We start from the raw sequence: 25,203 nt of genomic DNA on the forward strand, positions 1-25,203 counted from the left end.
TCAAGCATCCTGGCATGGTTGGCCAAAAGACCAAGAAGCTAATGAAAATGGGAAAGAAAATTACTGGAAAAGCAGAGGGCGTCAGGTAGGAATGAAACTATTTATACAACCTCTATGTGTGTGTGCACACGACCGCCTTCTGGTTTTAACTCCTGGAAACTGCCTGAACTAGTCCCCACAGCTTTCTTGGCAAGGTTTTTGAAAGGGATTCCTAGGATTAAGAGAGAGTGACTGGCTTTGTGTCTATGGTGGCACTACATTTTCCTGATTTGTGGCTGGTACCTTAATCGCTATATCAAACTTGCTCTCTTTATACAACCATTCTGAGAAATCTAAACCTAATAAACAAATATAAGAGAATCCAAGCTTCTTCCCTCTGCCCTAGAATGTATTTAATGGAATGAACCAAAATGTTCAAAAATACTGAATCCATTTGAGAAATGTTGGATTTTTAAGCAACCAGGAGTGGAAATCTCTTATTGAATGAAAGGCAGTCAGTCATACCAGAGAGGACATAGACGTTATACTAACAATGTGGTTTCCTTGTTTGTGTGGTGTGTAAACAAATCCCCTGTGACTTATTCATTCAGTAGATCAAGAGAATTAAATCGTGATTTCACCAGTTATAAAATGTCGGTCATACCACAATTCCCACTGGTAATTTATTGTATCTAGAAGAACCTTCCAACCGCTATGCTGAAAAATGAGGGCAGGCTTTATATTATTTCAACAATGGCTGGCTGATGCTAGAAGATCCTGTAAATCAGGAGTGAGGAAATGGCAGAGATCTTAACTAATGTGCTGGAAGAAATAATCAGACTTAATGGGGGTAGAATCAATTACACGTTCATGGATTTCAGGCACAAAGAATCAGTCAGGGCAGCCTTTTTCCTCTTCCATTTTAGCCACATAATTCAGGCTCATCTCCAGTTCTGAATGAAATGCACAGGTCCTTTATGAAGCAGAGAAAAGAAGTAAAATGAAACAAGGCAGTCATTTAAAATCGGCAACAATAGAGAGTAATTTTTTGATAATGTGCAAAAAGAAATTACTAGAGAAGTGCCTGAGAGATCTATTTAAGTCACTAATTTAGATAAAACCCAGCATAAGAAGTAAGATAGTTCAATAAAGGACTTTCCTCTGATTAGAGACAAACAGATGCAGCATATGTATCTGTGCAACTTTGAAATTTCATTATGAATGCTTCAAGCCAAACAGTTCAAAAATACCCTGGGAATCCAGTATTATAAGCACTTTCACCAGCCATGAAATTGAAATGTTTTGCTCCTACTAGTGCCTTTTTCTTTTCATATGACATAAATTGCAGGCTGCCATAGATTTCTACTGCCATCTTGTGGAAATTAAATATCGCTAGTAAATGTTTTGTTTATTAATGGGAAAACCCTTAAAAGTCAGCTTATGCCATATAACTCACTCATTACTACTCTGAATTCATACCGTAAATGCCCGTTTCTGTTTCTCACAGTCTTTAATGTCATTGCTGCCAGATCTGGTCTGGAGAAATCCAGATGATTACTAGATGGAAATATTGGTAATTTACTTCTTTGCTGCAATCAGGTGATTTCCACTAGCAGAATTTAAGCAGAGTTCCTAAACATTTGGAATTTTGAATTCATGGGCACTCTTATAAAATGACAGCCCTGCAAGGCATGGCTGTCATAAAATATCATTTATTCCACAAGGCAAATTGTTCAGGTTGCTTCCTCTTATTCCCTCTAGACCTTCAAGATCATTTAAGATAGCCATGCTGGTTGGGGAATTTTGGAAACTGAAATCCACATATCATAAAACTGCCAAGTTTGAGAAACATTGGTTTAAGGCAATGATGGCGAACCTTTTAGAGTCCGAGTGCCCAAACTACAACCCAAAACCCACTTATGCATCGTCGGGTGCCGGGTGGGTGTGGCCCATTGGGTGGGCATGGCTACGGTGGTAACGGCAGACTGGGTGGGACTAAAAAGTTCAATCAATCAATTCCAACTTTGCAAGATTTTTTTTTCCCCGCGAGAAGTTGAAATTGACTGATTGAACCTTTTTTTTTTTGCACACGGCGGCGGCCTAAAGCAAAAAGGTTTTATAAAACCCAGCTGAAGGCCTAGGAGTGGGGCGACGGCATGCGTGCCCACAGAGAGGGCTCTGAGTGCCGCCTCTGGCACCCGTGCCATAGGTTCGCCACCACTGGTTTAAGGTGTTGGACTGGCACAAGGGAGATTCAAGTTCAAGTTTATCTACAACAATGGAGGCCAATCATTCTTTCTGCCTAGTTTATTTCATAAGGATGTTGTGGATGCTTGCTACCACTAGTTTTTTTCAGTGCTGCCATTGTTTTTATCATGTAAAAATGCCCCCAGATTCAGGATCATTCCTGGAATTAATGATTAGAGGTTGCTGTCTTGTTTACTGCAGTCTCTTCCTCTTTTTGTTTGAACTAAAAGAATCCAAAAAGAAATAGATGACTATTTCCAAGTGGAACACACATTTTGAAAGGCACCAAGGGAAGGATCACCTATATATTTGATGCCCCTAGATATCACACTGCGTAGTCTGTTCGGTGAGAATGCCCTTTACACGCCCAATGAAACATAATTTTTCTTTACCTCATTTAGATTTTAGAAAATTGATATAATTCGTTTTCCCTGTTAATTGCTCCTCAGTCGTGGCTTTGGAGAGAGCACCAGCTTCAAGATATATGTGTAAAAGCATGCACACCCGTGGGTTGTCATGATGACCTCACTGTGATTTGCTGCAGGCAAATAACACATGGATGAAGCTGACAGGCAAATACTGTAAACTGCATATATCAATCAGAATAGAGCTGGAAGGGATCTTGGAGGTCTTCTAGTCCAGGGCTCCCCAAGCCCTGGGCCGTGGCCCACAACTGGGCCGTGGCCTGTTTAAAACCAGGCCACGGGAGAGATGGGCAAGTGTGCTGCGTAAAGCTCCTCTCAAATGAGCAGCGGACAAGTGTGCGTGCAAAACTCCACCTGTGTAAGCACCCTCCGCTGTTGCGCGAAGCTCATTTGTGCGAGTGGAAGGCACGCATTGTCCCTTGCACAAATGAAGTGATGCACATGGCGCCTGCCACTCACATGCACACACACCCGTGCCGGGCCATCAGGCTGGAAAGGTTGGGGACCACTGTTCTAGTCCAACATTCAGCTCAAGCAGGAGAACCTATACCATTTCAGACATGTGGCTGTCCAGTCTCAAAAAACTCCAGTGATGGAAGCACCTAAAACTTCTGATGGCAAGCTGTTCCATGGGTTGTTCTCACTGTTAGGAAGTGTCTCCTTAATTACAGGTTGCATCTCTCCTTGATTAGTTTCTAAACATTGTTTCTTGTCTTGCCTTCTGATGCTTTAGAAAATAAGTTGCCCCCGTCTTCTTTGTGGCAGCCCCTCAAATACTGGAATATTGCTATCATGTCATCCCTAGTCCTTGTAGCATGTATCAGATATCCTGGGGAAGTACATAGCACAGCATTTGTGAACATTGTCATCCCCTGGACACACTGTTTATTGCAAACACCACTGTGTGAACACTGTACATGTTTTCTGACCATCAACACAGCTAACAAAGCACCCAGACACAGGTAAATAATATAAACAACAATATATTTATTACAACTATACAACAATAAAAGTTATGCAAAGCGCTTAAAGTTTTTGCAGGAGAATACGAATACAATCCCTGCTACAGAAATTATATTGAATCATGTACATTAAGATGATCCTATGATCGGGGTAACCAGAGCAAAAGAGATTTTTTTCTTCTTCCTAGCGTTATTCCCGCGCTATGGCAGAGTCCGTTTAAAAAGAGACAATTAAAAACAGAAGAGCAAAAGAGACAATTCACCCAAAGTGCAAACCGGGAATTTAACCCCCTTGAATAACAAACGCAATACCTTATAATATGTGAAATGTGTAGAAAGATACCATAACAATCCTATCAACCATCCAGAGAGGAGGACTTGGGTTTTCTTGACTTCCCTTTTTAGTCGTCTTGGTGGTCTTCCATCCAGAGATGGAAATAATGCAGTGATCTCTACGTGCATAAAAACTCTAACGTGTAAAAAAAAACAACAAATCAAAATTACGATGTGTATTAAATGAACAGAGGCTCGACTGGCAGCTTTTAACGTGAGTCGTTGACCCAACACAACCTGTCAGGGTTCTTGTTGGAGCCGGTCAACGTCCATCACGAGCAACGCTATCGGAGGTCGTCTGTACAACCATCCCGGCCATCCGGGATCACCCGCGTTACTACAACTGGGTCAACCAGGATCACGTGCCCCGCTTTCGGACGCTCTTTGGTGAGGTCACTCGCGCAGCCCCCCACCCCTCCAACCACCAGCGGTACGGCTGCATTGCCACCTCCTCAACGGCAGGGGCCGCTGTCGGTCGGGATGCCCAAAGCCTTTGCCACCGGATGTCGCGTAGCTGTGCGCGGCCTGACTTGGCGGTATCGCTGGCTTCGGGTTTGGCGGTGCGGAGGAGGGCGGGCGGTTGTGTTCGCCGCTGCAGCAAAGGCGTCGGGGAGGAGGCGGCCAGAGGAGCAGACGCCGACGCGGCACGATGCCCACCGTGGAGGAGCTGTACCGTAATTACGGCATCCTAGCCGACGCAAAAGAGACCGCTCCCGAGGTGGGGGTTATTTCCCCCCCCCAGTGGGCTTCGGGCTCTGGCCTAGCGGGGCAGAGAAGGGGGAAGCGAAGCGCTCGGCTCACCGTTTAGTTGCGGAGAGCGGTGGCTTCGGCAGGGCCCAGGCGGCTTTTGGGAAGCGTCCCCGAGGCGCGAAAAGAGACGAGTAGACCGACCAAAGGCCGCGGGGAGTCCATCCCTCTCCGATCGTTTTGTTTTCCCCGATCCAGGTTTCATTGGCAGTTTATACGAAGGCCGGGCGCCTTTGGAGGCTTTATTCCCAAGGGGGAGCCTGGGGGAGGTTGCGGCTCTTGTTTTCTTCCCGCGCGCTCTCGCCAGTTGTGCCAGGTGGATAGGATTCAGCTTTTTAAAAAAAAAAACCGCAGACGCTGCCAAATTTTGCATAAACAATGATTGGCGATCCCTAAAAATCCTCTTTGCTCCCCCCCCCTTTCTCTCCCCGTGCGAAATTTTGTGAGTGAGTGTATCCAGACGTAAAAAAAACCAAGCGGGGGGCTTCTGGGCTGCCCCTTAGTTCAGTCTGCAAACTGGAAGGTTTTGTAGACCAGTGTTTCTCAACCTTGACAATTTTAAGGCATGTGGACTTCAATTCCCAGAATTCCACAGCCAGCATTGCTGGCTGTGGAATTCTGGGAGTTGAAGTCCACATGCCTTAAAATGGTCAAGGTTGAGAAACACTGTTGTGGACGGAATCCTGTCAAAATTGACATAAAAGTGTCCCTTTAAGTTCTGTGGAATTTTATTTCGACTTGGCTTTAGATTTAGAAATCTAAATCTTTAGATTGCTTTGATCCTTTGTTAAGTGCTGGGAAGCAGCAGTGTCTTGGCAGCATGGGGTCAGGTCCTTTCATTGGGAATACTGTGCTTTTTCCTAGGAAATGGTCACCTGGGCAATAGTAAAGTATACCTCTATATTTCAGTCAGTTTCAGCATTTACTTTTCTGTGTGTTAATTAAGGCAGGGTAGAGAATGGAGCGCCTTTTCTGTTGTGGGTAATGTAAAATGTCAATTTTGAAAACAAAAAAAGCGCTCGTGGTTTTGCTTTGAAATGTTTTATTTCTTAAAGTACATTGGGATATGATGGTAAGGTGACATTTTTTTAAAAAAAATCTGCCTCAAGAAATATTCAAGACTCCTTTTCTGTCTAGTACAGGGGTGTCAAACTGCCGGCCCGTGGGCTGGATGCATCATGCCGAAATGGCGCCCACCCCATTGCCGGCAATGGAAAAAAAAGTCATAATACATCGCAACACGTCACGTGACATTGCGAGTTTGACACCTCTGGTCTAGTAGGTTCTTGTGGCTTTAGGATCCCATTGTTGAATTCAATATCAAATAGATTTTCTTTTCCTTCAGCTTGCCATTACTCTTTTTGCATTGCAGTTGGGAGAAGCTGTTAATTTACAATTTCTGCAAGTTGCAGCAAAAAATAGTGTCACTGAATCTAATATTGTCTTTAGGGAGTTACAGGCACACTGTTCTTACATGCTTATGTAGCATATATAACATGGTAGAGGACAGGAAGACCTGGAGGAATGTTGTCCATGGGGTTGCGATGGGTCAGACACGACTTCGCAATTAACAACAACAACAAAGATAACATAAAAATTTTCTATGTTAGATATGCCTCGTAGGATACAACGGAAGTCCCGTCTGTATTCATTTCAGTCTTGCACTGAAATTTTCAGCATATTAGAAAGGAAAACTGTACAAGTAGTGTATTTATATGGTAAGAAGACTAGATCCCCATCCCACCCTGCACATTTAAAATGAATTGACCTCTTTAGATTTTCTGAAAATATAGTAACTGTGTTTTGTGTAATCTTCCCTTTTGGAAGAGAGACATTCGCAAATTCAAGATCATTGGCTTTTGGGGTGAATAAAGTATAGTAGATTTTTTTAAAACATAGAACCTATTAAGTAGAGAAAATATGGTTAGGCACAAACACATCACAACTGTTGATATCGCCTTAATTAAAGCAACAAGACCCAAGGAGAAGTTGAAACTTTGCCAGTGCAGAATTAATTTCCATGTGTATGCTGAATCACCTATGCGTTTGGATTACTATACAGCCCTAGTGTTAAAATTGTTTTAGTCCTTTAACAGATTATGCTTGGTGTTCAAAAACCAAAATACATTAAGAATTGCAACAGTTATAAAAGATCCTTAGCCTTGTGAACTTCCAAAGAAAGGCCATTCTTAACTGCAAAAAGGTAGTAGATATTTTCTGGTTGCTTGGTGCATATGGAGGATGATAAAAACCGTGCTTATGAAAGATTGCAGTAAATTGTTTCCATATGTATATTCATTATTTCATGGGCTAACACTTTAATGTGCTAGCTGAAGTGGGAGCTAGCATATTATGCTTTTTAAGTACACTGTCAAAAACCATGTGTTGGCAGTAGAGCTCTCTACTCAATCATTACAAAATGTGATACTTTCAAAGTAATATGTCTCTGCTGAATGTTTAGTCAGAAATGGTGGGATAATCTATGAATTGTTATAGATAATTTGCTTATGAGAAAATCATTTTCAGGCAAATGTAATTCTTTTAAATTTTCATTGCTTACTTTAAAAAGCTCTGCATTCTTAAACTCTCTCTTCTTTTCTAGCACAAAGATGCTTATCAAGTTATCTTGGATGGTGTCAAAGGGGGTCCTAAGGAGAAGAGATTAGCAGCACAGTTTATTCCAAAGTTCTTCAAACATTTCCCTGAGTTAGCAGATTCTGCTATAAATGCTCAGTTAGATCTTTGTGAGGATGAAGATGTTTCAGTAAGTGCCTTTTTCTTTACAAAAGGGAAAATGCTATTGGAATTCACATTGATACAGTACCTGAAAATTGCATTAATATTTTATGTGCCTATTTTGCCCAATCTCTGCATGTAGTTGCAAAATCTTTTTAGATTATGGTATAGCTGCAGTCTGTTAAGATTGTTAATAATAGTCCTTGTCTGTGCTATTATTTCTACTATTATGCACAAGTAAAATATATACTACAGTTGCTGAATTACATTGTAAATCTACTAAGAGCATAATATGCTAGTTTTGATTCATTGAAATCCTAAATACTGTTCATGATGGATTTTATATTGTAATGATCCTGATGTCAAATCTTCTGTAATTGAACATATTATCCAATTGTTCCATGTGTGTCTTTTTTGTTTATAGATCCGGCGCCAAGCAATCAAAGAATTACCTCAGTTTGCTATGGGTGATAACCTCCCTAGGGTAGCAGACATACTTACCCAGCTTCTGCAATCAGGTGAGAAAGATTATTGTATTAGTTTTAGTAAAAGGCACACTTAAATATTCATTACTATAGCTTTCTTGCTTCAGCTTTCTTACTGCTTATATTTTTGAAGAATTTCTCTTTCCTTTATTCTAATTATTTCACATTACTCCTGAGTATTATATTCTCACATTGAAAATATGGTATGAGTAAAGATTGTCGTGATCTAAAAGATAGATGCTTATTTTGAGTCTTTATTAGCATTGCTAACACTACATAATGCAGAAGAAATGTTTGGATAGAAGACACTTTGCTGTTTCAAATACTTTCTTAGGTATTACCTACACAATCTATGTGGTCACTAAAAGTCAACACCAACTTAATAGCATATAATCAATGAAGGAGAATATTTGTACCTCAGGGTTAAAATGAGGGGTGCTTGGTGCTCACTGAGCTTGCTTGTTTTTGCAAATGTTTCATTACCCTAACTAGGTAACATCATCAGTGCTAGTAAGGAGTGCTGTTTGCTGTCTGTTTATATTCTGATGTTCAGAATCTCTGGTCAGCAGAGACCACAATGGCAAAGTAGAAATGCAAGTCTACAGAGAAACTACCCATGTCAACCAGGTGCTCCACTACCAAAGCAACAGCCCAAACTTCCACAAGAGAAGCTGTGTAAGGACTTTATTTAAACCAGCCCAAACACACTGCAGCAACCCAGAACAGCAGAAAAGGGAAATGGAGCATCTATACAATACATTCCAACAAAATGGATACCCGTGCAACTTCATCAAAAAGTTCTTGACCACTCAACCCAATACAGCACAATCAATACAAACCCTAAAAACAATTACACTGCCATACATCAAGAATATCTCAGAAATTGTAAATAGACTGCTATAACCACATGGAATCAGCATAGCATCAGCAAGCCAACTGAAGCCCTTCAGAACATCCTAAGTAAACCCAAAGACCCAGCAACCCCAGAAGAAAAAATGGGAGTCATCTACAACATACAATGTAAGAACTGCAACAACCACTATGTAGGACAAACAGGCAGAAGACTGGCAGAACGCATCCATGAACCCCAACTGGCTGTCGAAAGGCATGATGAAAATTCTTTAATTTCACAACATATAAACAGATTTAACCAAAGTTTTAATTGGGAAAATGTGACAATCCTAGACAAGGCCAAATCAAAAATGCCAGGGAATTTTTAGAAGCCTGGCACGCTGACAAATCAGCCATCAACAGACACATAGACATTAACAACATCTATAGATTATGCAAAAGAGACAATCAACTAGCCCAAAAGAAAAAAAAGACTCCAGCACCTCTCCCCCAGTAATCAGCACTCAGATCAACATAGATTAACTCCAAGGTCAACTTCAAGTAAACAATTCCCCAATCAAGAAACTGCCAAAGAGCCATTAGTAAACAGCCTGACCAAAGAATCCCTAAGACCAACCCCACCCACCCAGACAGGCAAGATATCAGAATATAAACACAGCAAACAGCATTCCTTACTAGCACTGATGATATCTAGTTAGGGTAATGAAACGTTTGCAAGAAAACAAGCAAGCTCAGAGAGTACCAAGCATATAAATAGTGCTGGAAAATAGTGCTTTAGATACTGCTTTGGAAGTGCACCACAAAAGCTAAAAAGTGGCATTGATATCTGCCTATTTTTTAAATAATGATGCCTCCAAGTTCAGTTTTATGTTTGTGTCTGATGCAACAATGAACCTCTTTCTTTTGCTCTTATTGCTGTCATATACTTATATACTTGGTATTTATCTGTACATGCAAGTTTATTGTAAATATTTAGCCAGAATCAGTTTTCACTGAATTTTGTATTTTTACTGTCTTGGTTTCTTTGTAAGGGTTTCGCCTGGAATAGTTTATTATGTGAAATTCTGTGTTTCCTGAATTTCCAGTATTTGGCACTATCTAGCTTAAAAGAAGTGCTGATCCTTTGTTTCCTTTATTTTTAGATGATTCTGCAGAATTCAACTTGGTTAACAATGCTTTACTTAGTATATTTAAGATGGATGCTAAAGGTAAAAGATGTATTTTATACTAAAATATTTAATGTTATCTTTTTAAATATTTTGAAATAAAAAAGGATTGAGTGTATTTTGTCTTATAAAGTAGAATAATCAGAACAAGATTTTATGGCAACAATAACAATCACTTGCAATGATAAGAGTTCAGTGCTTGCGCTTTGATAGTTATTTAGAAATATACAGATCAGTTAGAAAATTATAAAATCGTATATTTTCTATATTATTTCAATGTACATTACTGGAAAATAATGGATCACATCCATTTGGTACATCTCAGCAATATTTATTTATTTAAAATATTTGTATGGCTGCCCACTTCAACAAAGGTGACTGATGTGTTTACAAGAAAGTTTAACAAAATTATTCTGTTTCTCCCTTATACCCTTTTTAGAATCTGTTGGGCAGTTTTAGGATAAAAGCAATGGGCCGGAGAGCAGTTAAAAAGGGGGAAGATTGCAAGGATTGCCTTACATAAACAAGTGTCCTCTTAAATTGTTGGATGTAGCCTTAAATGTTTAACAAAAAGATCACTTCCTTTCAGTTAGAAACAAACTAATAAGTGTCTTTATCATTGTTTTAGGAACACTCGGTGGTTTGTTCAGTCAGATTCTTCAGGGAGAGGATATTGTGCGAGAAAGAGCCATTAAATTCCTCTCTACAAAACTCAAAACACTGCCTGAAGAGGTGCTAACAAAAGAAGTTGAGGAGCTAATATTAACAGAATCAAAGAAGGTGGATATATTAATCTAGTTAAATGATTACAAAGACTTTATAAACAGCATGAACTATTGTACTGCATTTTGAGTAGAAAATAGTTAAATTAACTATAGCCATTCTCAAAAACCAGTTGGTGTTAATAGTGATATTTTGACATTGGTAAAGAGATGTTTTCTTTCCTGGATCATGACTCCCTACACTTAGTTACTCAAGGCCTGGTCATCTCTCATCTAGATTGCTGCAGTGTGCTTTACATAGGGCTACCTTCGAAATCCATTCAGAAGCTTCAGCTAGTGCGAAGTACTGCAGTCTTTAGAGCCCCTAGGATGGCCCACATTACACCTCTGCTCCATGAACTTCACTGGCTATTGTCTGCTTCTGAGTGCACTTCAAGGTGTTGGTTATGACCTTTAAACCCCTTAATGACATAGGCCCAGGCTATATGATAAACCATCTTGTTCTGCTATGACAAACCTGTCCTTGTGCTGACAGAAAGGGCCTACTTTGGATCCCATCAGTCAAAGAACTCTGACTATCAGGATCCAGAAGTAGAACCTTCTCTGATGCAGCACCTGCCCTTTGGAATATCTTATCCTCTACGGCAGAAGTACTATGGCCCCTTTATGACTTGTGGACTTCAACTCCCAGAATTCCTGAGCCAGCACCCTCCTTCCGCAAGAGCCTGAAGTCTGCCAGTTGGCCTGGGGAAAAATGGGGGACATCCAACTCCCGCTGCCCCCTTGCTCTCTGCCGTCCACCATCTTTTTGTTATCATATTCATATATACTAGTTGTGCTCTTTTTCACTGTTTATTTTATTCTATTATTTTGCTTCTTTTTATGTTCTTTTCATTTCTTCTCTTTTATTGTTGTAAGCTGCCTAGAATAGCCCCATAGCAAGATAGGTGGCAAATAAATTTAACGAATAAATGTAGCATGCATAGTATGATGTTTAAAAAATATTGGGTATAGTGTAGGTCAGACATGTCAAACTCACGACGTCGTGCAACGTATCGGAGCTTTTTCGCCATTGCTGGCAATAGGGTAGACATGGTTTCCCGATGACGTGTCTGGCCTGTGGGCCAGCAGTTTGACACCTCTGGTGTAGGTGAACATATTTTTTTCTCCCAATGGAATAAGCTTTCTGTTCTTTTGGTTTCTCTTGCAGTTTCCATATGAACTTGTTGCAAAATGGCATAATACAACTTAGTTAAAGCTTATGTTGATTATTTTATCACATCAAAGATGATATGCATAGTACGTTATCTAAAACTAACTTCCAACTGTATCAAAATAAGACCTGGCAAGTTTTTATTACTGTTATTATAATTATACTTATAATTTATTCCAAAGACAGAGTTGCAATACTGCTCATTTCTATATATTTTTAAAAAAATACCCATTGTTTCTGATGTGCAAAATATTTCAATTTCATTATCTCCATTTTACTGTTGAATAACAGTCCAGACCTTGTTTTTATTGTAATGAGCATTCAGAGCCAAAACAAGACCATTTTGAGGTCAGCACATTTACAGTAAAGTGAAAACAATTTATCACAAGTTCTTAAAGTTTATGATTCAAAACTGTTGGCACATTATAGTTATTATAGTTTGTATAGTATTAGTTCTCATCTTAAAGGTATTGCAGATTTCATATTGTGTCAATATTTTTTTTCTATTTTGCTTAACATCTATTCTGAAATAGTATTCCTTGAATTTGTCTGTTACTTCTGTGAGAGGTTTAAGCTCTCACAGGATCATACATTCCTGTACCCCAATTCATGTGAGATTAACAGAGTTCTTTGTAATACTAACATATTTTCCTCAGTTTGACTCCTTGCAATTTTGAATCTAGTTGATTCTCTCGATTATTAGCCTTTCATTGGAGGACAAAGTTGTTTTTATTGATCCTAATAAAAAATATTATTATTTTAATTTAATACCATGTTTTCTCAAAAGTAAGGCCCCGAAAATAAGCCCTAGCTTGATTTTGGTGGGTGGCCCTAATATAAGCTCTACCCCAAAAACAAGCCCTAGTTTTGGGGCAAGGCACACACTTAAAAATCAAGCTGGGGCGAGAGTAGGGGGTGTGGATCTGCCCCATGTGCCCCGCAGCCACTTACCTTGCAGCCAGGCCTCTCCTCGCCTGCCCACTTCTTCTGTGGTGTCTTCTGCAGCCAGACCTGCATTTCTCAGTCACAGGCCTTTCCAGAATGCCTGTGCAGCCAAGAACTGAGCTATGGATTGAATCCATAGCTCGGTTCTTGGCTGCATAGGCCGTCCGGAAAGGCCTGACTGCAAAATGCAGGCCGGGATGCAGCTGCAGAATAAAGCTGCTCCTTCAGCCCCAGGAGAAGTGGACCTGCTGGATGGGGCTGTCAATACCAGAGGTAAGACATCCCCTGAAAATAAGACCTGGTGCCTTTTTTGGAGGCAAAAAAAAATAGATCTTATTTTTGGGGAAACACGGTAGTACTGTTAAACAGTATATCAGTAGAATTATCTACCTAAAGGTAAGAACTTTGTTCACAGTATCTTTTGCAAATTGCTTTCTTGTGTTCTAATATACTGCTATTACCTGTAACCAGTGTAATCAGACATTCAGTATGATATAACAAATAGGAATATAATCAAAATTCAAATCTTTGCTTAGTTACTGAATAGATTTGGAAGAAATTAACATATTATGCAAGAGCACTATTAGGCTAAATGAGCAGCTGTTTAAATACTGTGTACATTGCAAGTAATTATAGAATCACTTATTGTGGAAAGGAATATGAAAATTTTTCCCTTCGATTGTAGTATCCTTTATTTCCTGCTTTCTTGCATTTCTTCAGGTGCTTGAGGATGTGACAGGTGAGGAGTTTGTCTTATTCATGAAAATACTATCTGGCTTAAAAAGCCTTCAAACAGTAAGTGGGAGGCAACAACTAGTTGAACTAGTGGCTGAACAGGCTGACCTTGAACAAACCTTCAATCCATCGGACCCTGATTGTGTGGACAGACTTTTGCAGTGCACTCGCCAAGCAGTTCCGCTGTTTTCTGTAAGTATTCATGTTAAGGAATCTTGTGACTTTCATGCCAAGTCAAAAAAAGTCTAACTGGCATGGTTAGAGTGAATGCAGGTAATCCTCACTTAACAACGACTCATTCACTGGCTCTTCAAAGTTACTTATGACCATTCCTCAAAGTTGTGACTGTCACAGCATCCCAGGAATCACCATTTGGATGCTGAGCAACTGGCTTGCAATTACAGCAGTCATAGTGTTCCACAGTCACAGTGATGGCATTTGCAACCTTCACTGCCAGCTTCCAATAAGCAAAATCAACCGGGAAAGCAGCAGGAGGTCACCAATGGCAATCATGTAATGTGCATAATAACTATGTGAGATTCATTTAACGACAGCAACTATAACTAAGTTGGTGTGGTCACATCATATCTTAGAGACAGAAAAACCTGTTGTTAAGTGAGGACTACCTGTATTCTATGATGCAGGCCATCATAGAAAATCATTTTTATCTCAATTTTGAACTCTCTTACTCCCCACCACTAAACCAGAGGCATTCAGAGGGGCTGACAGTAAATACAAATTCAATCACAGTGCATTAAATAAGGATTTGTCACTGAAAGATGTAAAAGGACACATGGGTCACAAAGTAGACCTTCTCTACTGAGTAAAAGAAAATACTGACTGAAAAGTGAAAAATATAATCAGAATAAAAGATTCAAACTAGATTAAGATCGAAGAAGAACAAATAATAACTCCTGGGATGTCCATGACAGTAGTTGTCTTCTACTCTTGTGGCTACAGAACATTAATTCTGTAATATAGTAGCAATTCCCCCAGATAAATAATGCTGGTAGTCCTCAAGTTACGACCCTAATGGAGCCTGCCATCATGGTGGTAACTCATGACAGTCATAAAGCGGGTCGTTCATATCTGATTTTATTACCTTTTTGTGGCAGAGGTTAAATGGACATAACTGTTGTAAAGTAGCTGTTGCAATCATTAAACACTCTGTTGGTTAAGTAAACCAAAGGTTCACTGGGCATAGTTTTGTCAAAAACAGGAAGTAAATTCCAGTTTTCAGCAAAAAATGTCATAAAATGTGGTCATGTGACACTGCAGGTGGTCATAAATGCAACCTAGTTGGCAAGTGCCCAAAATTCAATTTTGACCATGGAGGAGGATGGCCATCAGAATTTGGAATCCGGCTCATAAGTATCCCCACAAGGGAGGATTACCAATAAATGCATTTCCATCAAAAATGCTAAATGTGTAGTAATATATCTATTCTTATAAATATTTTCCAAAAGGAGAATCATGTTGATAGTGTTGCTGAAAAAAAGTCTTTTAATATTGAATATTTCCATATTACTCATATTATTGTGCTTCCTCTTATTATTCATACAGTATTTAGATGCATTTTATTAATTGTACCTGAACTAAAAATGATTTGTTCTACAGTATTTTTATTAAAAATAGTTTCAGTTAAATTCCTTACTGTTTTATGGCATGTAGCTTACAACAGCTGAAAGAGAATTGATACGTTCTTTTCTTTAAAGTTCAGCTTTCAACTTCAAACTGTCCTTTTCTCCTTCTACTTTATCAAAGATTGAACTATTATCGATCTATTATTCAGTTTTATAGATGAGAATGAATTAAATGTCAGCCAATCTACATCCTTCAAAATACTAATTTGCTTGAGTTTGAATAAGTAGTTTTCTTGGGGTTGATTTTGGCCTAGAGGACTGGTTAAGTGCGGTAATGTTACAACTGTGCATAAACAGCACTATGTAAAAATGAGTTTCCAAAATTTTGAAGTGATTCATTCATCTGGAAAAATAAGGCCAGACTTTCCTGGTAATAAAAAATTGTAGCAACCATATTCATAATTTTGCACTAATAATTGTTGTTCTGATTTGCCACAGAAAAACGTTCACTCTACAAGATTTGTGACTTACTTCTGTGAGCATGTCCTGCCAAATTTGAGTTCTCTGACCACTCCAGTTGAAGGCCTTGATATCCAATTAGAGGTAAGCTAATCTGAATATAGCTGACATGGCTAGAATTACAGTTATTCAGTATATATCAAATGAAGAAATGTATCATTATAGTAACAAATGCCTTTAAAGATTTATTATCTTCAAAATCTTTCCAATAATTACATTTAATTTTGCACATTGTAGTGCAAGATAATAAAAAGCAAATTACTTCTGCCTAAAGTTTTCAGTCTAGAAGAATAATCTAAGGTATACTGCATTCCGTAAGCAGGCATAATTTTTTTATCAATCTGTTTTTATCAGTTTCACTTATTTCATTTATGTCATAATCAAGTGAGCAAGATTTACTTTGCAGATCTTCTGTTTAATATTGTCACCGTACAAAGTTATAAATCTTCATTTTTACTTCATTTTCTAAAGATAGAATTTATCTTTTTCAGGTACTAAAATTACTTGCTGAGATGAGTTCCTTTTGTGGGGACATGGAAAAGTTAGAATCAAATCTAAAGAAACTTTTTGATAAATTACTGGTAAGAGTATTCATAATCTTAGAGACGTAAACGTTCATAATTAAACTTAAATTTCTGATCGTTATACAAACATTTCAGGAATTAAAACAGTTCTTAAGGTGCGAACTGGACAATCAATTTTAAACTGTGTGTGTCTCATAATAGCTAATTATTTTAGTGGATTGGTTATATAATATAATATATATATAATTTATGGGTGGGTGTCTACAGGTAGTCCTCGACTTACAGCAGTTCGCATAGTGACCGTTCAAAGTTACAATGGCACTGAAAAATGTGTCTTATGACCATTTTTCACAGTTATGCAGCATCCCCATGAACACGTGATCAAAATTCAGACGCTTAGCAATTGGTTCATATTTATGACCATTACTATGTCCAAAAGTCATGTGATCCCCTTTTGACAAGCAAAATCAGTGGGGAAGTCAGATACACTTAACAACCGGGCTATTAACTTATCAACTGCAGTGATTCACTTAACAACTGTAGCAAGAAAGGTTGTAAAATGGGGGGGCAAAATTCACTTAACAAATGTCTCACTTAACAAAAATTTGGGCTCAATTGTGATCATAAGTCATACATACACACACACACACACACATATGTAGAAATGCTAAACATTCTGAATTTCAGTTCTCTGTGATAGGGCAGCATCTAAAAAGTAAATGATTGGAAGTTTGGAGGGCTCACTTTTATACTAAAGGGTAGCAGTCCATGGTGATACACGGTGACCAAAGTAGACAAGTAGGGAAGACTACTTAAACTACTAGGAAAAATGCTGCCAGTTATTATACAAGGATGGTGGAACGAAATTCTTTATTACCATAGCAATCTTATAGATTATTGCTTAACAGAACATTCAAATAGATTGCAGAGTGTTGTTGTTTTGACCAGTGCTATTCTCCCAGTAGGATAAACTCATGCATTTGTGTACCCCAAAATCTGTTTTTTGAAGTTAGATTTGTTTTGTGCTCTTCTGTGGAAGAATGGAAGAAAACAACAGAAAGCTCAATTTACAAATGAAAATGTCAGATCATGTTGGAAATAGCTCACTGTATATAATTTCTAGAAATTTGAAATACATGAGAACTATAAGCTGAAAATAAATGCTATAACTTATAACTTATATTTCTACTTGTCAGGAATACATGCCACTTCCTCCAGAAGAAGCAGAGAATGGGGAGAATGCAGGCAATGAAGAGCCTAAACTGCAATTTAGCTATGTGGAATGCTTATTATATAGCTTTCATCAACTAGGACGAAAACTTACAGATTTCCTAACAGCAAAGTTGAACACAGATAAAGTGAAAGACTTTAAAATCAGGTAGTACTATTCAGGTTTATTAGAATAAGAGTAATATGTCCAGGTTAGAAATATGGAGTATTGTTTTTCTGTGCTGCAAACATGTTATTATTCGTATTCATAAAACAATGGTCAAAGTATTTGAAAGGGAAAGGTAGAAAGAGAAAGGTTTTCTATGCTACAGTAAGTACAGTATTTAGCCCAGAACTACAAATTACAATTTTATATGTAATTGATTTAATGGCGTCTTCTGAAGAAGCAGTGTTGTGATTTTACCTGTGAAGAAATGCTATTGAGTTCTGAGAAAAAAATCATGTGATTGTGGTTAAGATTATTCTAGTAGCTTTTTCACCGCTAAGCTTGAGTATTGATTTTATTTATCTTAACAATTAATTATCACGCATTCTAGGTTTGGCTTTCTAATTGGCACAGCTGCTGCTAAATGTTTGGGTTCTAAACAATACAAATGAAATACAATTTCTTGTTGTGAAAAAAATACATTTGTTCCATTTAGCATCCATTAAATACTTAGCAAACCCAAAGGGATACCCAATAGATTTACTACAAAATATTGTATGTTTATGTCCCACAACATTTTAAGTCAAAATTGTACTGCAGTTTAAGTGTTCTGGAATAATGCATGAGGACTGTCTTCCTAAACCTAATACTGCTTTTATTAACAGCAGGCAAAATTAATGGACATATAGTGGACTTTTTGACATAAAGTCTTGGTCTTTGTCTCCACATAAAGAAATTGTATAGCCAGCAGGTGAAGATACGATGTCAAAGTTGTTGTTAAATAGCATTTTTGTAGGTTTCTCAATGACACAGTAATATTTCTGGAATGCCGAGAATGCTATTATTGCCCCATTACCTTTAAAGTTCCATTACTGTCTTAGTGACTTTACATTTCAAGTTATGAATTCAAGTTGTGAATTTAATAATATGATAAATTTTGGGGAAAGCAGAAAGAAAAATCTATGGGTTTGCTTCATCATGGATATAAACGGCACTTGCACAATCATATCGTTAGAAGCAGTGTACAGATCTTCAGTCAAGGGTATACAATATTGTTAGTAAGTTAGTGGTCGACTGTTTCATTTGGTTTATTCTTGTTTCCAATAAATGTTCTGATTTAGCTGAGTCAGTGTCTGCAAATTAGCTGAGTAGATTGAGACTTTTGCCAGATGGTGAACTAAGAACATGTTTGATGTGGAAATTTGTGATTTACTGCCAAGTCCTAATCAAACGATCCTAATGGCTAGTCCCAGTTGTTCCTTTCCAGTATTTATCCAGAATTGTATTAGACAAAGACAAATAAAAATACTTTATCCAAGTTCCCATGATGATTGCAGTCATCCTTGATCGTCCATCCAGTATGTAGCAAAACTTTAGAATTTTAGAATTAATGCTAAGATACTTCTAGGGTAAAATAGTAAATGGCTGCACTATTATTCATAACGTTCTACTTTTAATCAGCTAATTCTATTATTGAAAAGCATTGAATTATAATAAAACTTTATTGTTTAAAATGTTGCATGCATTTATACCTTTGTACATGTTCCTTACTCCTACAACTTTGGTGTTTAGAAGTTTTTCTGACAGGCAATACAGATTTCTTTTTAGGTGGTCAAGTTTGTTATTCTTTCCTAAGATTAAGAAGGCTGTTGCTTTCACCATATAGTCCTGCACAGTTTTATATTAAATGTTTCTCTCTTCTAGATTACAGTATTTTGCTAGAGGACTTCAGGTTTATATCCGACAACTTCGTTTGGCACTCCAAGGCAAAACAGGAGAAGCACTAAAGACAGAAGAGGTAAGTCTTTGAAAACTTTGACCTTAAGTGAGTTTAGTTAATGGTTCAGTTTTCATGTCATTATGCATTCTAAGACCTGACAAATACTTTCAAGTTCTTGAGTTCCTTATTGTTTTATCTGGATCAGCAGTTTGTAACTCATAACATTATAAAAGATATGATGTGTACACATAATAACAGTGACTTGTTCTTAACATTAGTGTGTGAATTTTTCTCTGTTTGTAAAAGTATTCCAAAAGTCTCTACTTAGAGAATCTTCAGTGTAATAAGATGTATTATAAAGTCTGGCCAAGAACATTGATACNATACAGATCAGAAGCCTGCCTTTCATTGATAAAAGAGTTACTCAGGATAGCAGGATGGGTGGCATATAAATTAAATAAATACACAATTGAACTGTGAATTGAACAGAACAGGATTATCCAGGTTAGGGACTCTTGGAGGAGGGAAGGAGGCAATTTCGTTGATTTTACTGTTATAGCATCTGTGGAGGACCTTCCAGAGTACAGCCGTGTGTTGCTTACTTAGTTTTATCATTTCAAGAAATTGGAAAACAATTACTATGAAGGTTGTAAGTAGCAAGTTTCTTAGTACAATAAATAGCCATAACATAATTGTATATTAGTTGCAGATTATTAACATTATTAACATGGTTTGTCAAGGTTTGTGTGAACATGAAAGCTTCCAACTAGAATAAAGTATAGTATTCCTATTGAGAAATAACTACCTTCAGTGCCAAAAATTGGATTGGGGAAAATGGCAGAGGGTAGTTTGATGTTTAAATCATATAGGTGTATCATTTAATAAATAGTCCAATTTTTTTTTTGCAGAACAAAATTAAAGTGGTTGCACTAAAAATAACAAACAACATCAATGTTTTAATTAAGGTAAGTTAAATTGTGGGATAAAAATATTAACGTCTACTTTGTCATTATTTTCTTCTATTTGAGCAATATGTGAAACCTGTGTCAAATGTAATGTTTGTGTCTTTAAAAACAGCATAAGGAGAAAATGAGATTGTTACATTTTTTTGAGATAAGAGACATTTTCATCATTCTGAAATATATGAAACCTTCAGAAATGAAATGTGTTCTTTTTAAAATTAGACTTTTCTAGAACAGTTTTTCATAGTCCCAAGAAATGTGATTTCAGAAAATTCAAAAGACTTCTTCCCATTTTCCCTCTAGGATCTTTTCCACATTCCTCCTTCATATAAAAGTACAGTTACGCTCTCCTGGAAACCTGTACAGAAGTCTGAAGTTGGGTAAGATAACAGTGAATGTTCTTACCTTTTCTTTACAGTCCAGGGAATCTTACTCTCTTTCATTATGCTTTTGATGAGCAGAGATAAGGACTTAACAAAATATGGTGAAATGAATTAATTTTTGTGCAATTAATTTTTGTTCAGCCCATGAGACTGTAAATGTGTTGGTATAACATAAGGGTAGCAACTTGTAAATGCAACATTGCAACCTGATGGGAGGGCATCCTGTGTCTTTGTGATGTTGCTGGGTAGGAACAAAAGTGTTCAAATCTTTTAGGAGATTGGAATTACAGGCTATGGAGATCTGTAGGAGGCAAGTTGCCTGTTCCCATACTTAAAACTTAAAAAGATCCCGCAAATGTTCAAACTATGCCTTCAGATTTTGGTCCATTTTTCAAGGCTTCTGTAGAAACAGTTTGTCTGCCAAAGACAATCTATTCTATTCCCAAGTTTATTTTTTTTTAAAGGAAAATAATACTATTAAAATTTAACTGTTTTGTATTATAGAAGAAACATTAATTATACCAGATCTGCCTTTTATTTTAAGTAACCATGCTACTGTATTGATTTTGCATCTTCTAAAATAAATTTCTTTCCAAAAAAATTTAATTTAGTCACTTTCTCTCAGTCCTAGGAAGGAGGCAATGGCAAATCATTTAATGGAACCACTTTGCCAAGAAAACTTTAGGGACTTGTCTAGGCAAACACAAAGAATCAAATATGATTGAACAGGGAAAAATAATTTTTCAAAACTGAATATTAAGAACCTTTGAATTTTTACTTGTCTTCTAATTATATTGGCACTGACTTTTTTTTTAAGGCAAAAAAGGGCCAGTGAAGATACATCTTCAGACTTACCAGCAAAAAAGTCCCAAGCTGGCCCCAAAAGAGATGCAAGGCAGATTTACAATCCACCCAGTGGGAAATACAGTAGTAACCTGGGCAACTTTTCATATGGTGAGTATTATAAGGTAGCACTATTACAATTCTATCTTATTTGAGAACAATCAGCCTTTTTTCCTTTATATCCTTTTCAAGATTAGGTTTGTGTTCTTAGCTTTTGAAGGCATTCTAATATTTCATTTTAAATGTTAAAAGTCTAAGACAAGATATTACTATGCATTTGTATTATGTAATTTAGGAAATTATTGGTATAGTCCTCAACTTACAACCAGTTGCTTAATGACTGTTTCGCTGATGGACCTCTTCGGGGCTACTTATGATCTGGATTTGAAGTTCTGATGGCCACTGCCCCGGTCATGTGACTGCATTTTGGGACCTTGGCAGCCAGCTCACATTTACAATTATTTACAACATTCCACCATCATGTGGCTGTAATTTATGTTTTTTGCCAGAAACCAGCTTTTGCTTCAAGTTTCCGACAAAAAGACACTCATGTAGAAATGAGCTGTGCATAGTGCTACTTGTTTTGGATTAAATTGGATATTATTTAAGTTGCTCTCTTGGGAAGATGGGTGGTTCCTAAATATGGTATATAAATTTTAAAAATTGAAAGAAAAAACAAGTAATAACTGCTATTCTATGTCAAAAGAGTTTAAATGTACTGGGGACATAACTTTTTATTTTCTTTGATTTCAGAGCATAGAGGTGGTTTCCGTGGTGGACGAGGAAGAGGATGGGGTGGACGTGGTAATCGCAGTCGTGGAAGAATCTACTGAAAGCATTTCCAAAGCCATTACTGTATGGCTAAACATCTTTAAAGTTTGAAGGATTGTCTGTAGGAGGCTACGTTGTCTAAAAGACTGCCTTCTGCAAAAGACTGGTTTAAATGTTCTTACACCTTTGTATGTATGATATACTTTTCTAATGGACAATAGACTCTCAGTGAAACAACAACTGTATTTTTGGATGTTTAACAGCTGGTATTTTAAGTTTGTGTTTGTTTTTAAAGCGTCTTCAAGATTTATTCAGGAAAAAGCATGGGTGTTCAAGCTGAAGCTGCTTCCGTACAGATGTTACATTCATCTATAAATGTGGCTTATAATACAAAGTGGACTCTGTATAATAATAAAATACTAGATAATGGATGGAAATGTTATAATTGAAATCAATAAGAACTTCTCTTCAAACTGAATCATATTTCCACATCGGAAAGAATTATATTGCAAAAGAGAAGTACTATAAACCACCAATGGCATGGTTCGTTGACTGAATTCTTTTATTTTTAAAGTGTGCAGCAAGATAATATGTACTGTTATCTTAAACCAATCCAATCATTTCTGGAGAAACATGGTGTTAATTTTAACATTACTGTACATCTTGCTCTTCTCCATATATGGTTATATAATGTATGTGTTGCAAATGGATTTTTAAAAGTTCTGTACAAATGTGTCCATGCAGACACAAGTATGTGTCATAAAATTCCAGTGAAAACTAAAATGCTAGAAATTCAATCCAGGGAAGATTAATCCTCTAGCAGATATTAAGGTAACTAAGCAGTAACCTGACTCCTTAAATTAAGATATATATTTTTTGGCCTTGAGCAGCTATTTCTTTTGAAGACAGTTAAATGACTGTGTTTTAAAATAAATAAAATTACAACAGCCTAGTTGTACTTTAGTTAAAAAAAAACTTTTAATATGTTGGTCATTCTTACAAAATAAAAAGCTCCTATGGTAGACATCTTCAAACCTTTTATTTAAAACACTGTAGTGTATCAGATGCAATTTCTTCAGTGTTTAACATTTAACCTTTGAGAATTTTTCCCAGTTTTGTTTTTGGACTGAACATTATAAGATGCAGAGGTCAGTATAAATGTCAGAAAGGAGTAAAAACATTGAAATCAATCCAGCTACAACTGGATTTAAAGATTTCTTACCTTAGATCCAAGTTTTGGATCTTCTTTTTTTTTTTTTTACAGTTTTGGAAGGCATAACAAAGTCAAATATTTGTACATAGGCATTTCTGTCAACTTGTAATGTGTATTAGCTAAAATTAGTTTATAAAATGGACAGAGGTGCATTTCTTGGTAACTACAGATTTCTTTAGGTTCTGATGGCTCATTCATCCTTTTCTGATATAGAGGTGTTGAGCAAAAAGATTCAAGTTAAGGGTCTGCTCTACATTTGTTGTACTCAATGTTATAAAGAAAGTGATTTTAAAATTTCCAAGTTGGATTGAAAAAAGGATTCTAATTTGGAGGGGTAATTTGTATCTCCCATTAAGCTATTATACTAAAAACTGACCAGTTCAAACTACAAATAATGGATTAGATTTTGAAACATTTTCCATTAATTCATTATATTGCTTATTTGGACTGTCAATTTTTAGAAACCTAGCTTTTACAGAAGTTTAACCACTTTTGCTACATGTAGTTTTGGGAGGGGGATCTGTTGAGTAATAGGTTGACAATATAGTTCTCGGAAATAATGTGCAAATTGTCAATTAGAAATAGCTCTCATTTGTGTTAAAAATGCAGTGAATTATTTTGGAGACACCCTTTAAACACTTCTTTTTATTTGTAAAATTTCTTTTATTCTTTTGCAATAAATCCATTTTGTAATTTTGTTAGTGATTTGTGGCTGTTTATTTTTTAATGATACTGATAAAAGGTGTAGACCAATTATGAAGCATTTGTTCTCTGCATTTTCAGAATAGTATAAATATCACCAACTTTAGGGTTTCTTATGGGTACGTGACCATGTAAAAATACAATTTATTCAGAAACAAGCATGCCTGGATGTTTCTGCTTTTGTTATTAGGATAATACATTTCCCAGCTCTATTCTGAATGCAGCTAGGAAAAACGGCACCTTAATACAAAGTTAATTCTTGGCAGATTCGTGGATTTCTAACTGACAAGTAGAAGCAACTAATTATTTCCTTCACACAATTTACAGTTGACGAGCTAGTTAATAGTGTGTCACGGATGGACCAATATCGCTTCAACTGGGTTTTTTATTGGCTCCTGTGGTCAAGTGCTAATATTATAACTGGACATCAGAAACAAAAAAAATACGCTGAAAAGTATTTCTATTTAAATCTGAACAAAAGCGAGTAAAACTTGGATAACAACCAGTCAGGATACAAAGAAGTAAGTAGAAAGGGGGGGGGAAACATTCCTCCACAAAAATTGAAAACAGGAATCGGGCAGGCTTCCAGTTTCCAAAACAATCCTTTAGCGCAGTGTTTCTCAACCTTGACAATTTTAAGGCATGTGGACTTCAACTCCCAGAATTCCACAGCCAGCATTGCTGGCTGTGGAATTCTGGGAGTTGAAGTCCACATGCCTTAAAATTGTCAAGGTTGAGAAACACTGCAAGTGTAGCGTTTTTTTCAGGCAGCTGTCCAAATAACCACTCGCAGTCCGAAACGAGGCCAACTCCCTGGCTGAGACAACAGTGACGGTGCGTTTTCAAGCGCTGTCGGGCAGGTGCAACGCCAGAGTAACTTCCCCTGCCTTCCGCCAACAAAAGAGGCGTGGCCCTCGTTCGGCTGACGGCGCCACAGAGCTCGGGATTGGCTGCTGCCGCCGAGCTGCACGTGGAACCGCAGGACGGGCGACGAAAACAAGCAACACGCCGCGCCTTCTCCCTGGAGGCAACGCCCTCCTTTGCCACATTCTTCTCCCCGC

General features: G+C 37.4%; 1 protein-coding gene and 1 long non-coding RNA gene across 2 annotated transcripts; one reads left to right on the forward strand and one right to left on the reverse strand.

Annotated features, from left to right (window-relative positions):
• Positions 1-384: 384 nt before the first annotated feature.
• Positions 385-4,247, reverse strand: LOC107289672. The gene is made up of 3 exons (XR_001548931.1): positions 3,926-4,247; positions 2,619-2,764; positions 385-952 (listed from the first exon to the last, which is right to left on the reverse strand). It is a non-coding gene; the product is annotated as an uncharacterized LOC107289672 (long non-coding RNA).
• A 261-nt stretch (positions 4,248-4,508) lies between these two features.
• On the forward strand, positions 4,509-24,137 carry API5 (apoptosis inhibitor 5). The gene is made up of 14 exons (XM_015818462.1): positions 4,509-4,664; positions 7,296-7,457; positions 7,854-7,947; positions 9,909-9,974; positions 10,561-10,712; positions 13,533-13,739; positions 15,629-15,733; positions 16,141-16,230; positions 17,370-17,551; positions 19,253-19,346; positions 20,177-20,233; positions 20,534-20,610; positions 21,431-21,567; positions 22,210-24,137. The coding sequence occupies exons 1-14, from the start codon at positions 4,596-4,598 to the stop codon at positions 22,287-22,289; spliced, it is 1,572 nt and encodes a 523-aa protein (XP_015673948.1). The 5' UTR covers positions 4,509-4,595; the 3' UTR covers positions 22,290-24,137.
• The last annotated feature ends 1,066 nt before the right edge of the window (positions 24,138-25,203 follow it).

Source organism: Protobothrops mucrosquamatus, unplaced genomic scaffold, assembly GCF_001527695.2.
Source record: "Protobothrops mucrosquamatus isolate PMUCROS unplaced genomic scaffold, P.Mucros_1.0 scaffold743, whole genome shotgun sequence".
Lineage (NCBI taxonomy): Eukaryota > Metazoa > Chordata > Lepidosauria > Squamata > Viperidae > Protobothrops > Protobothrops mucrosquamatus.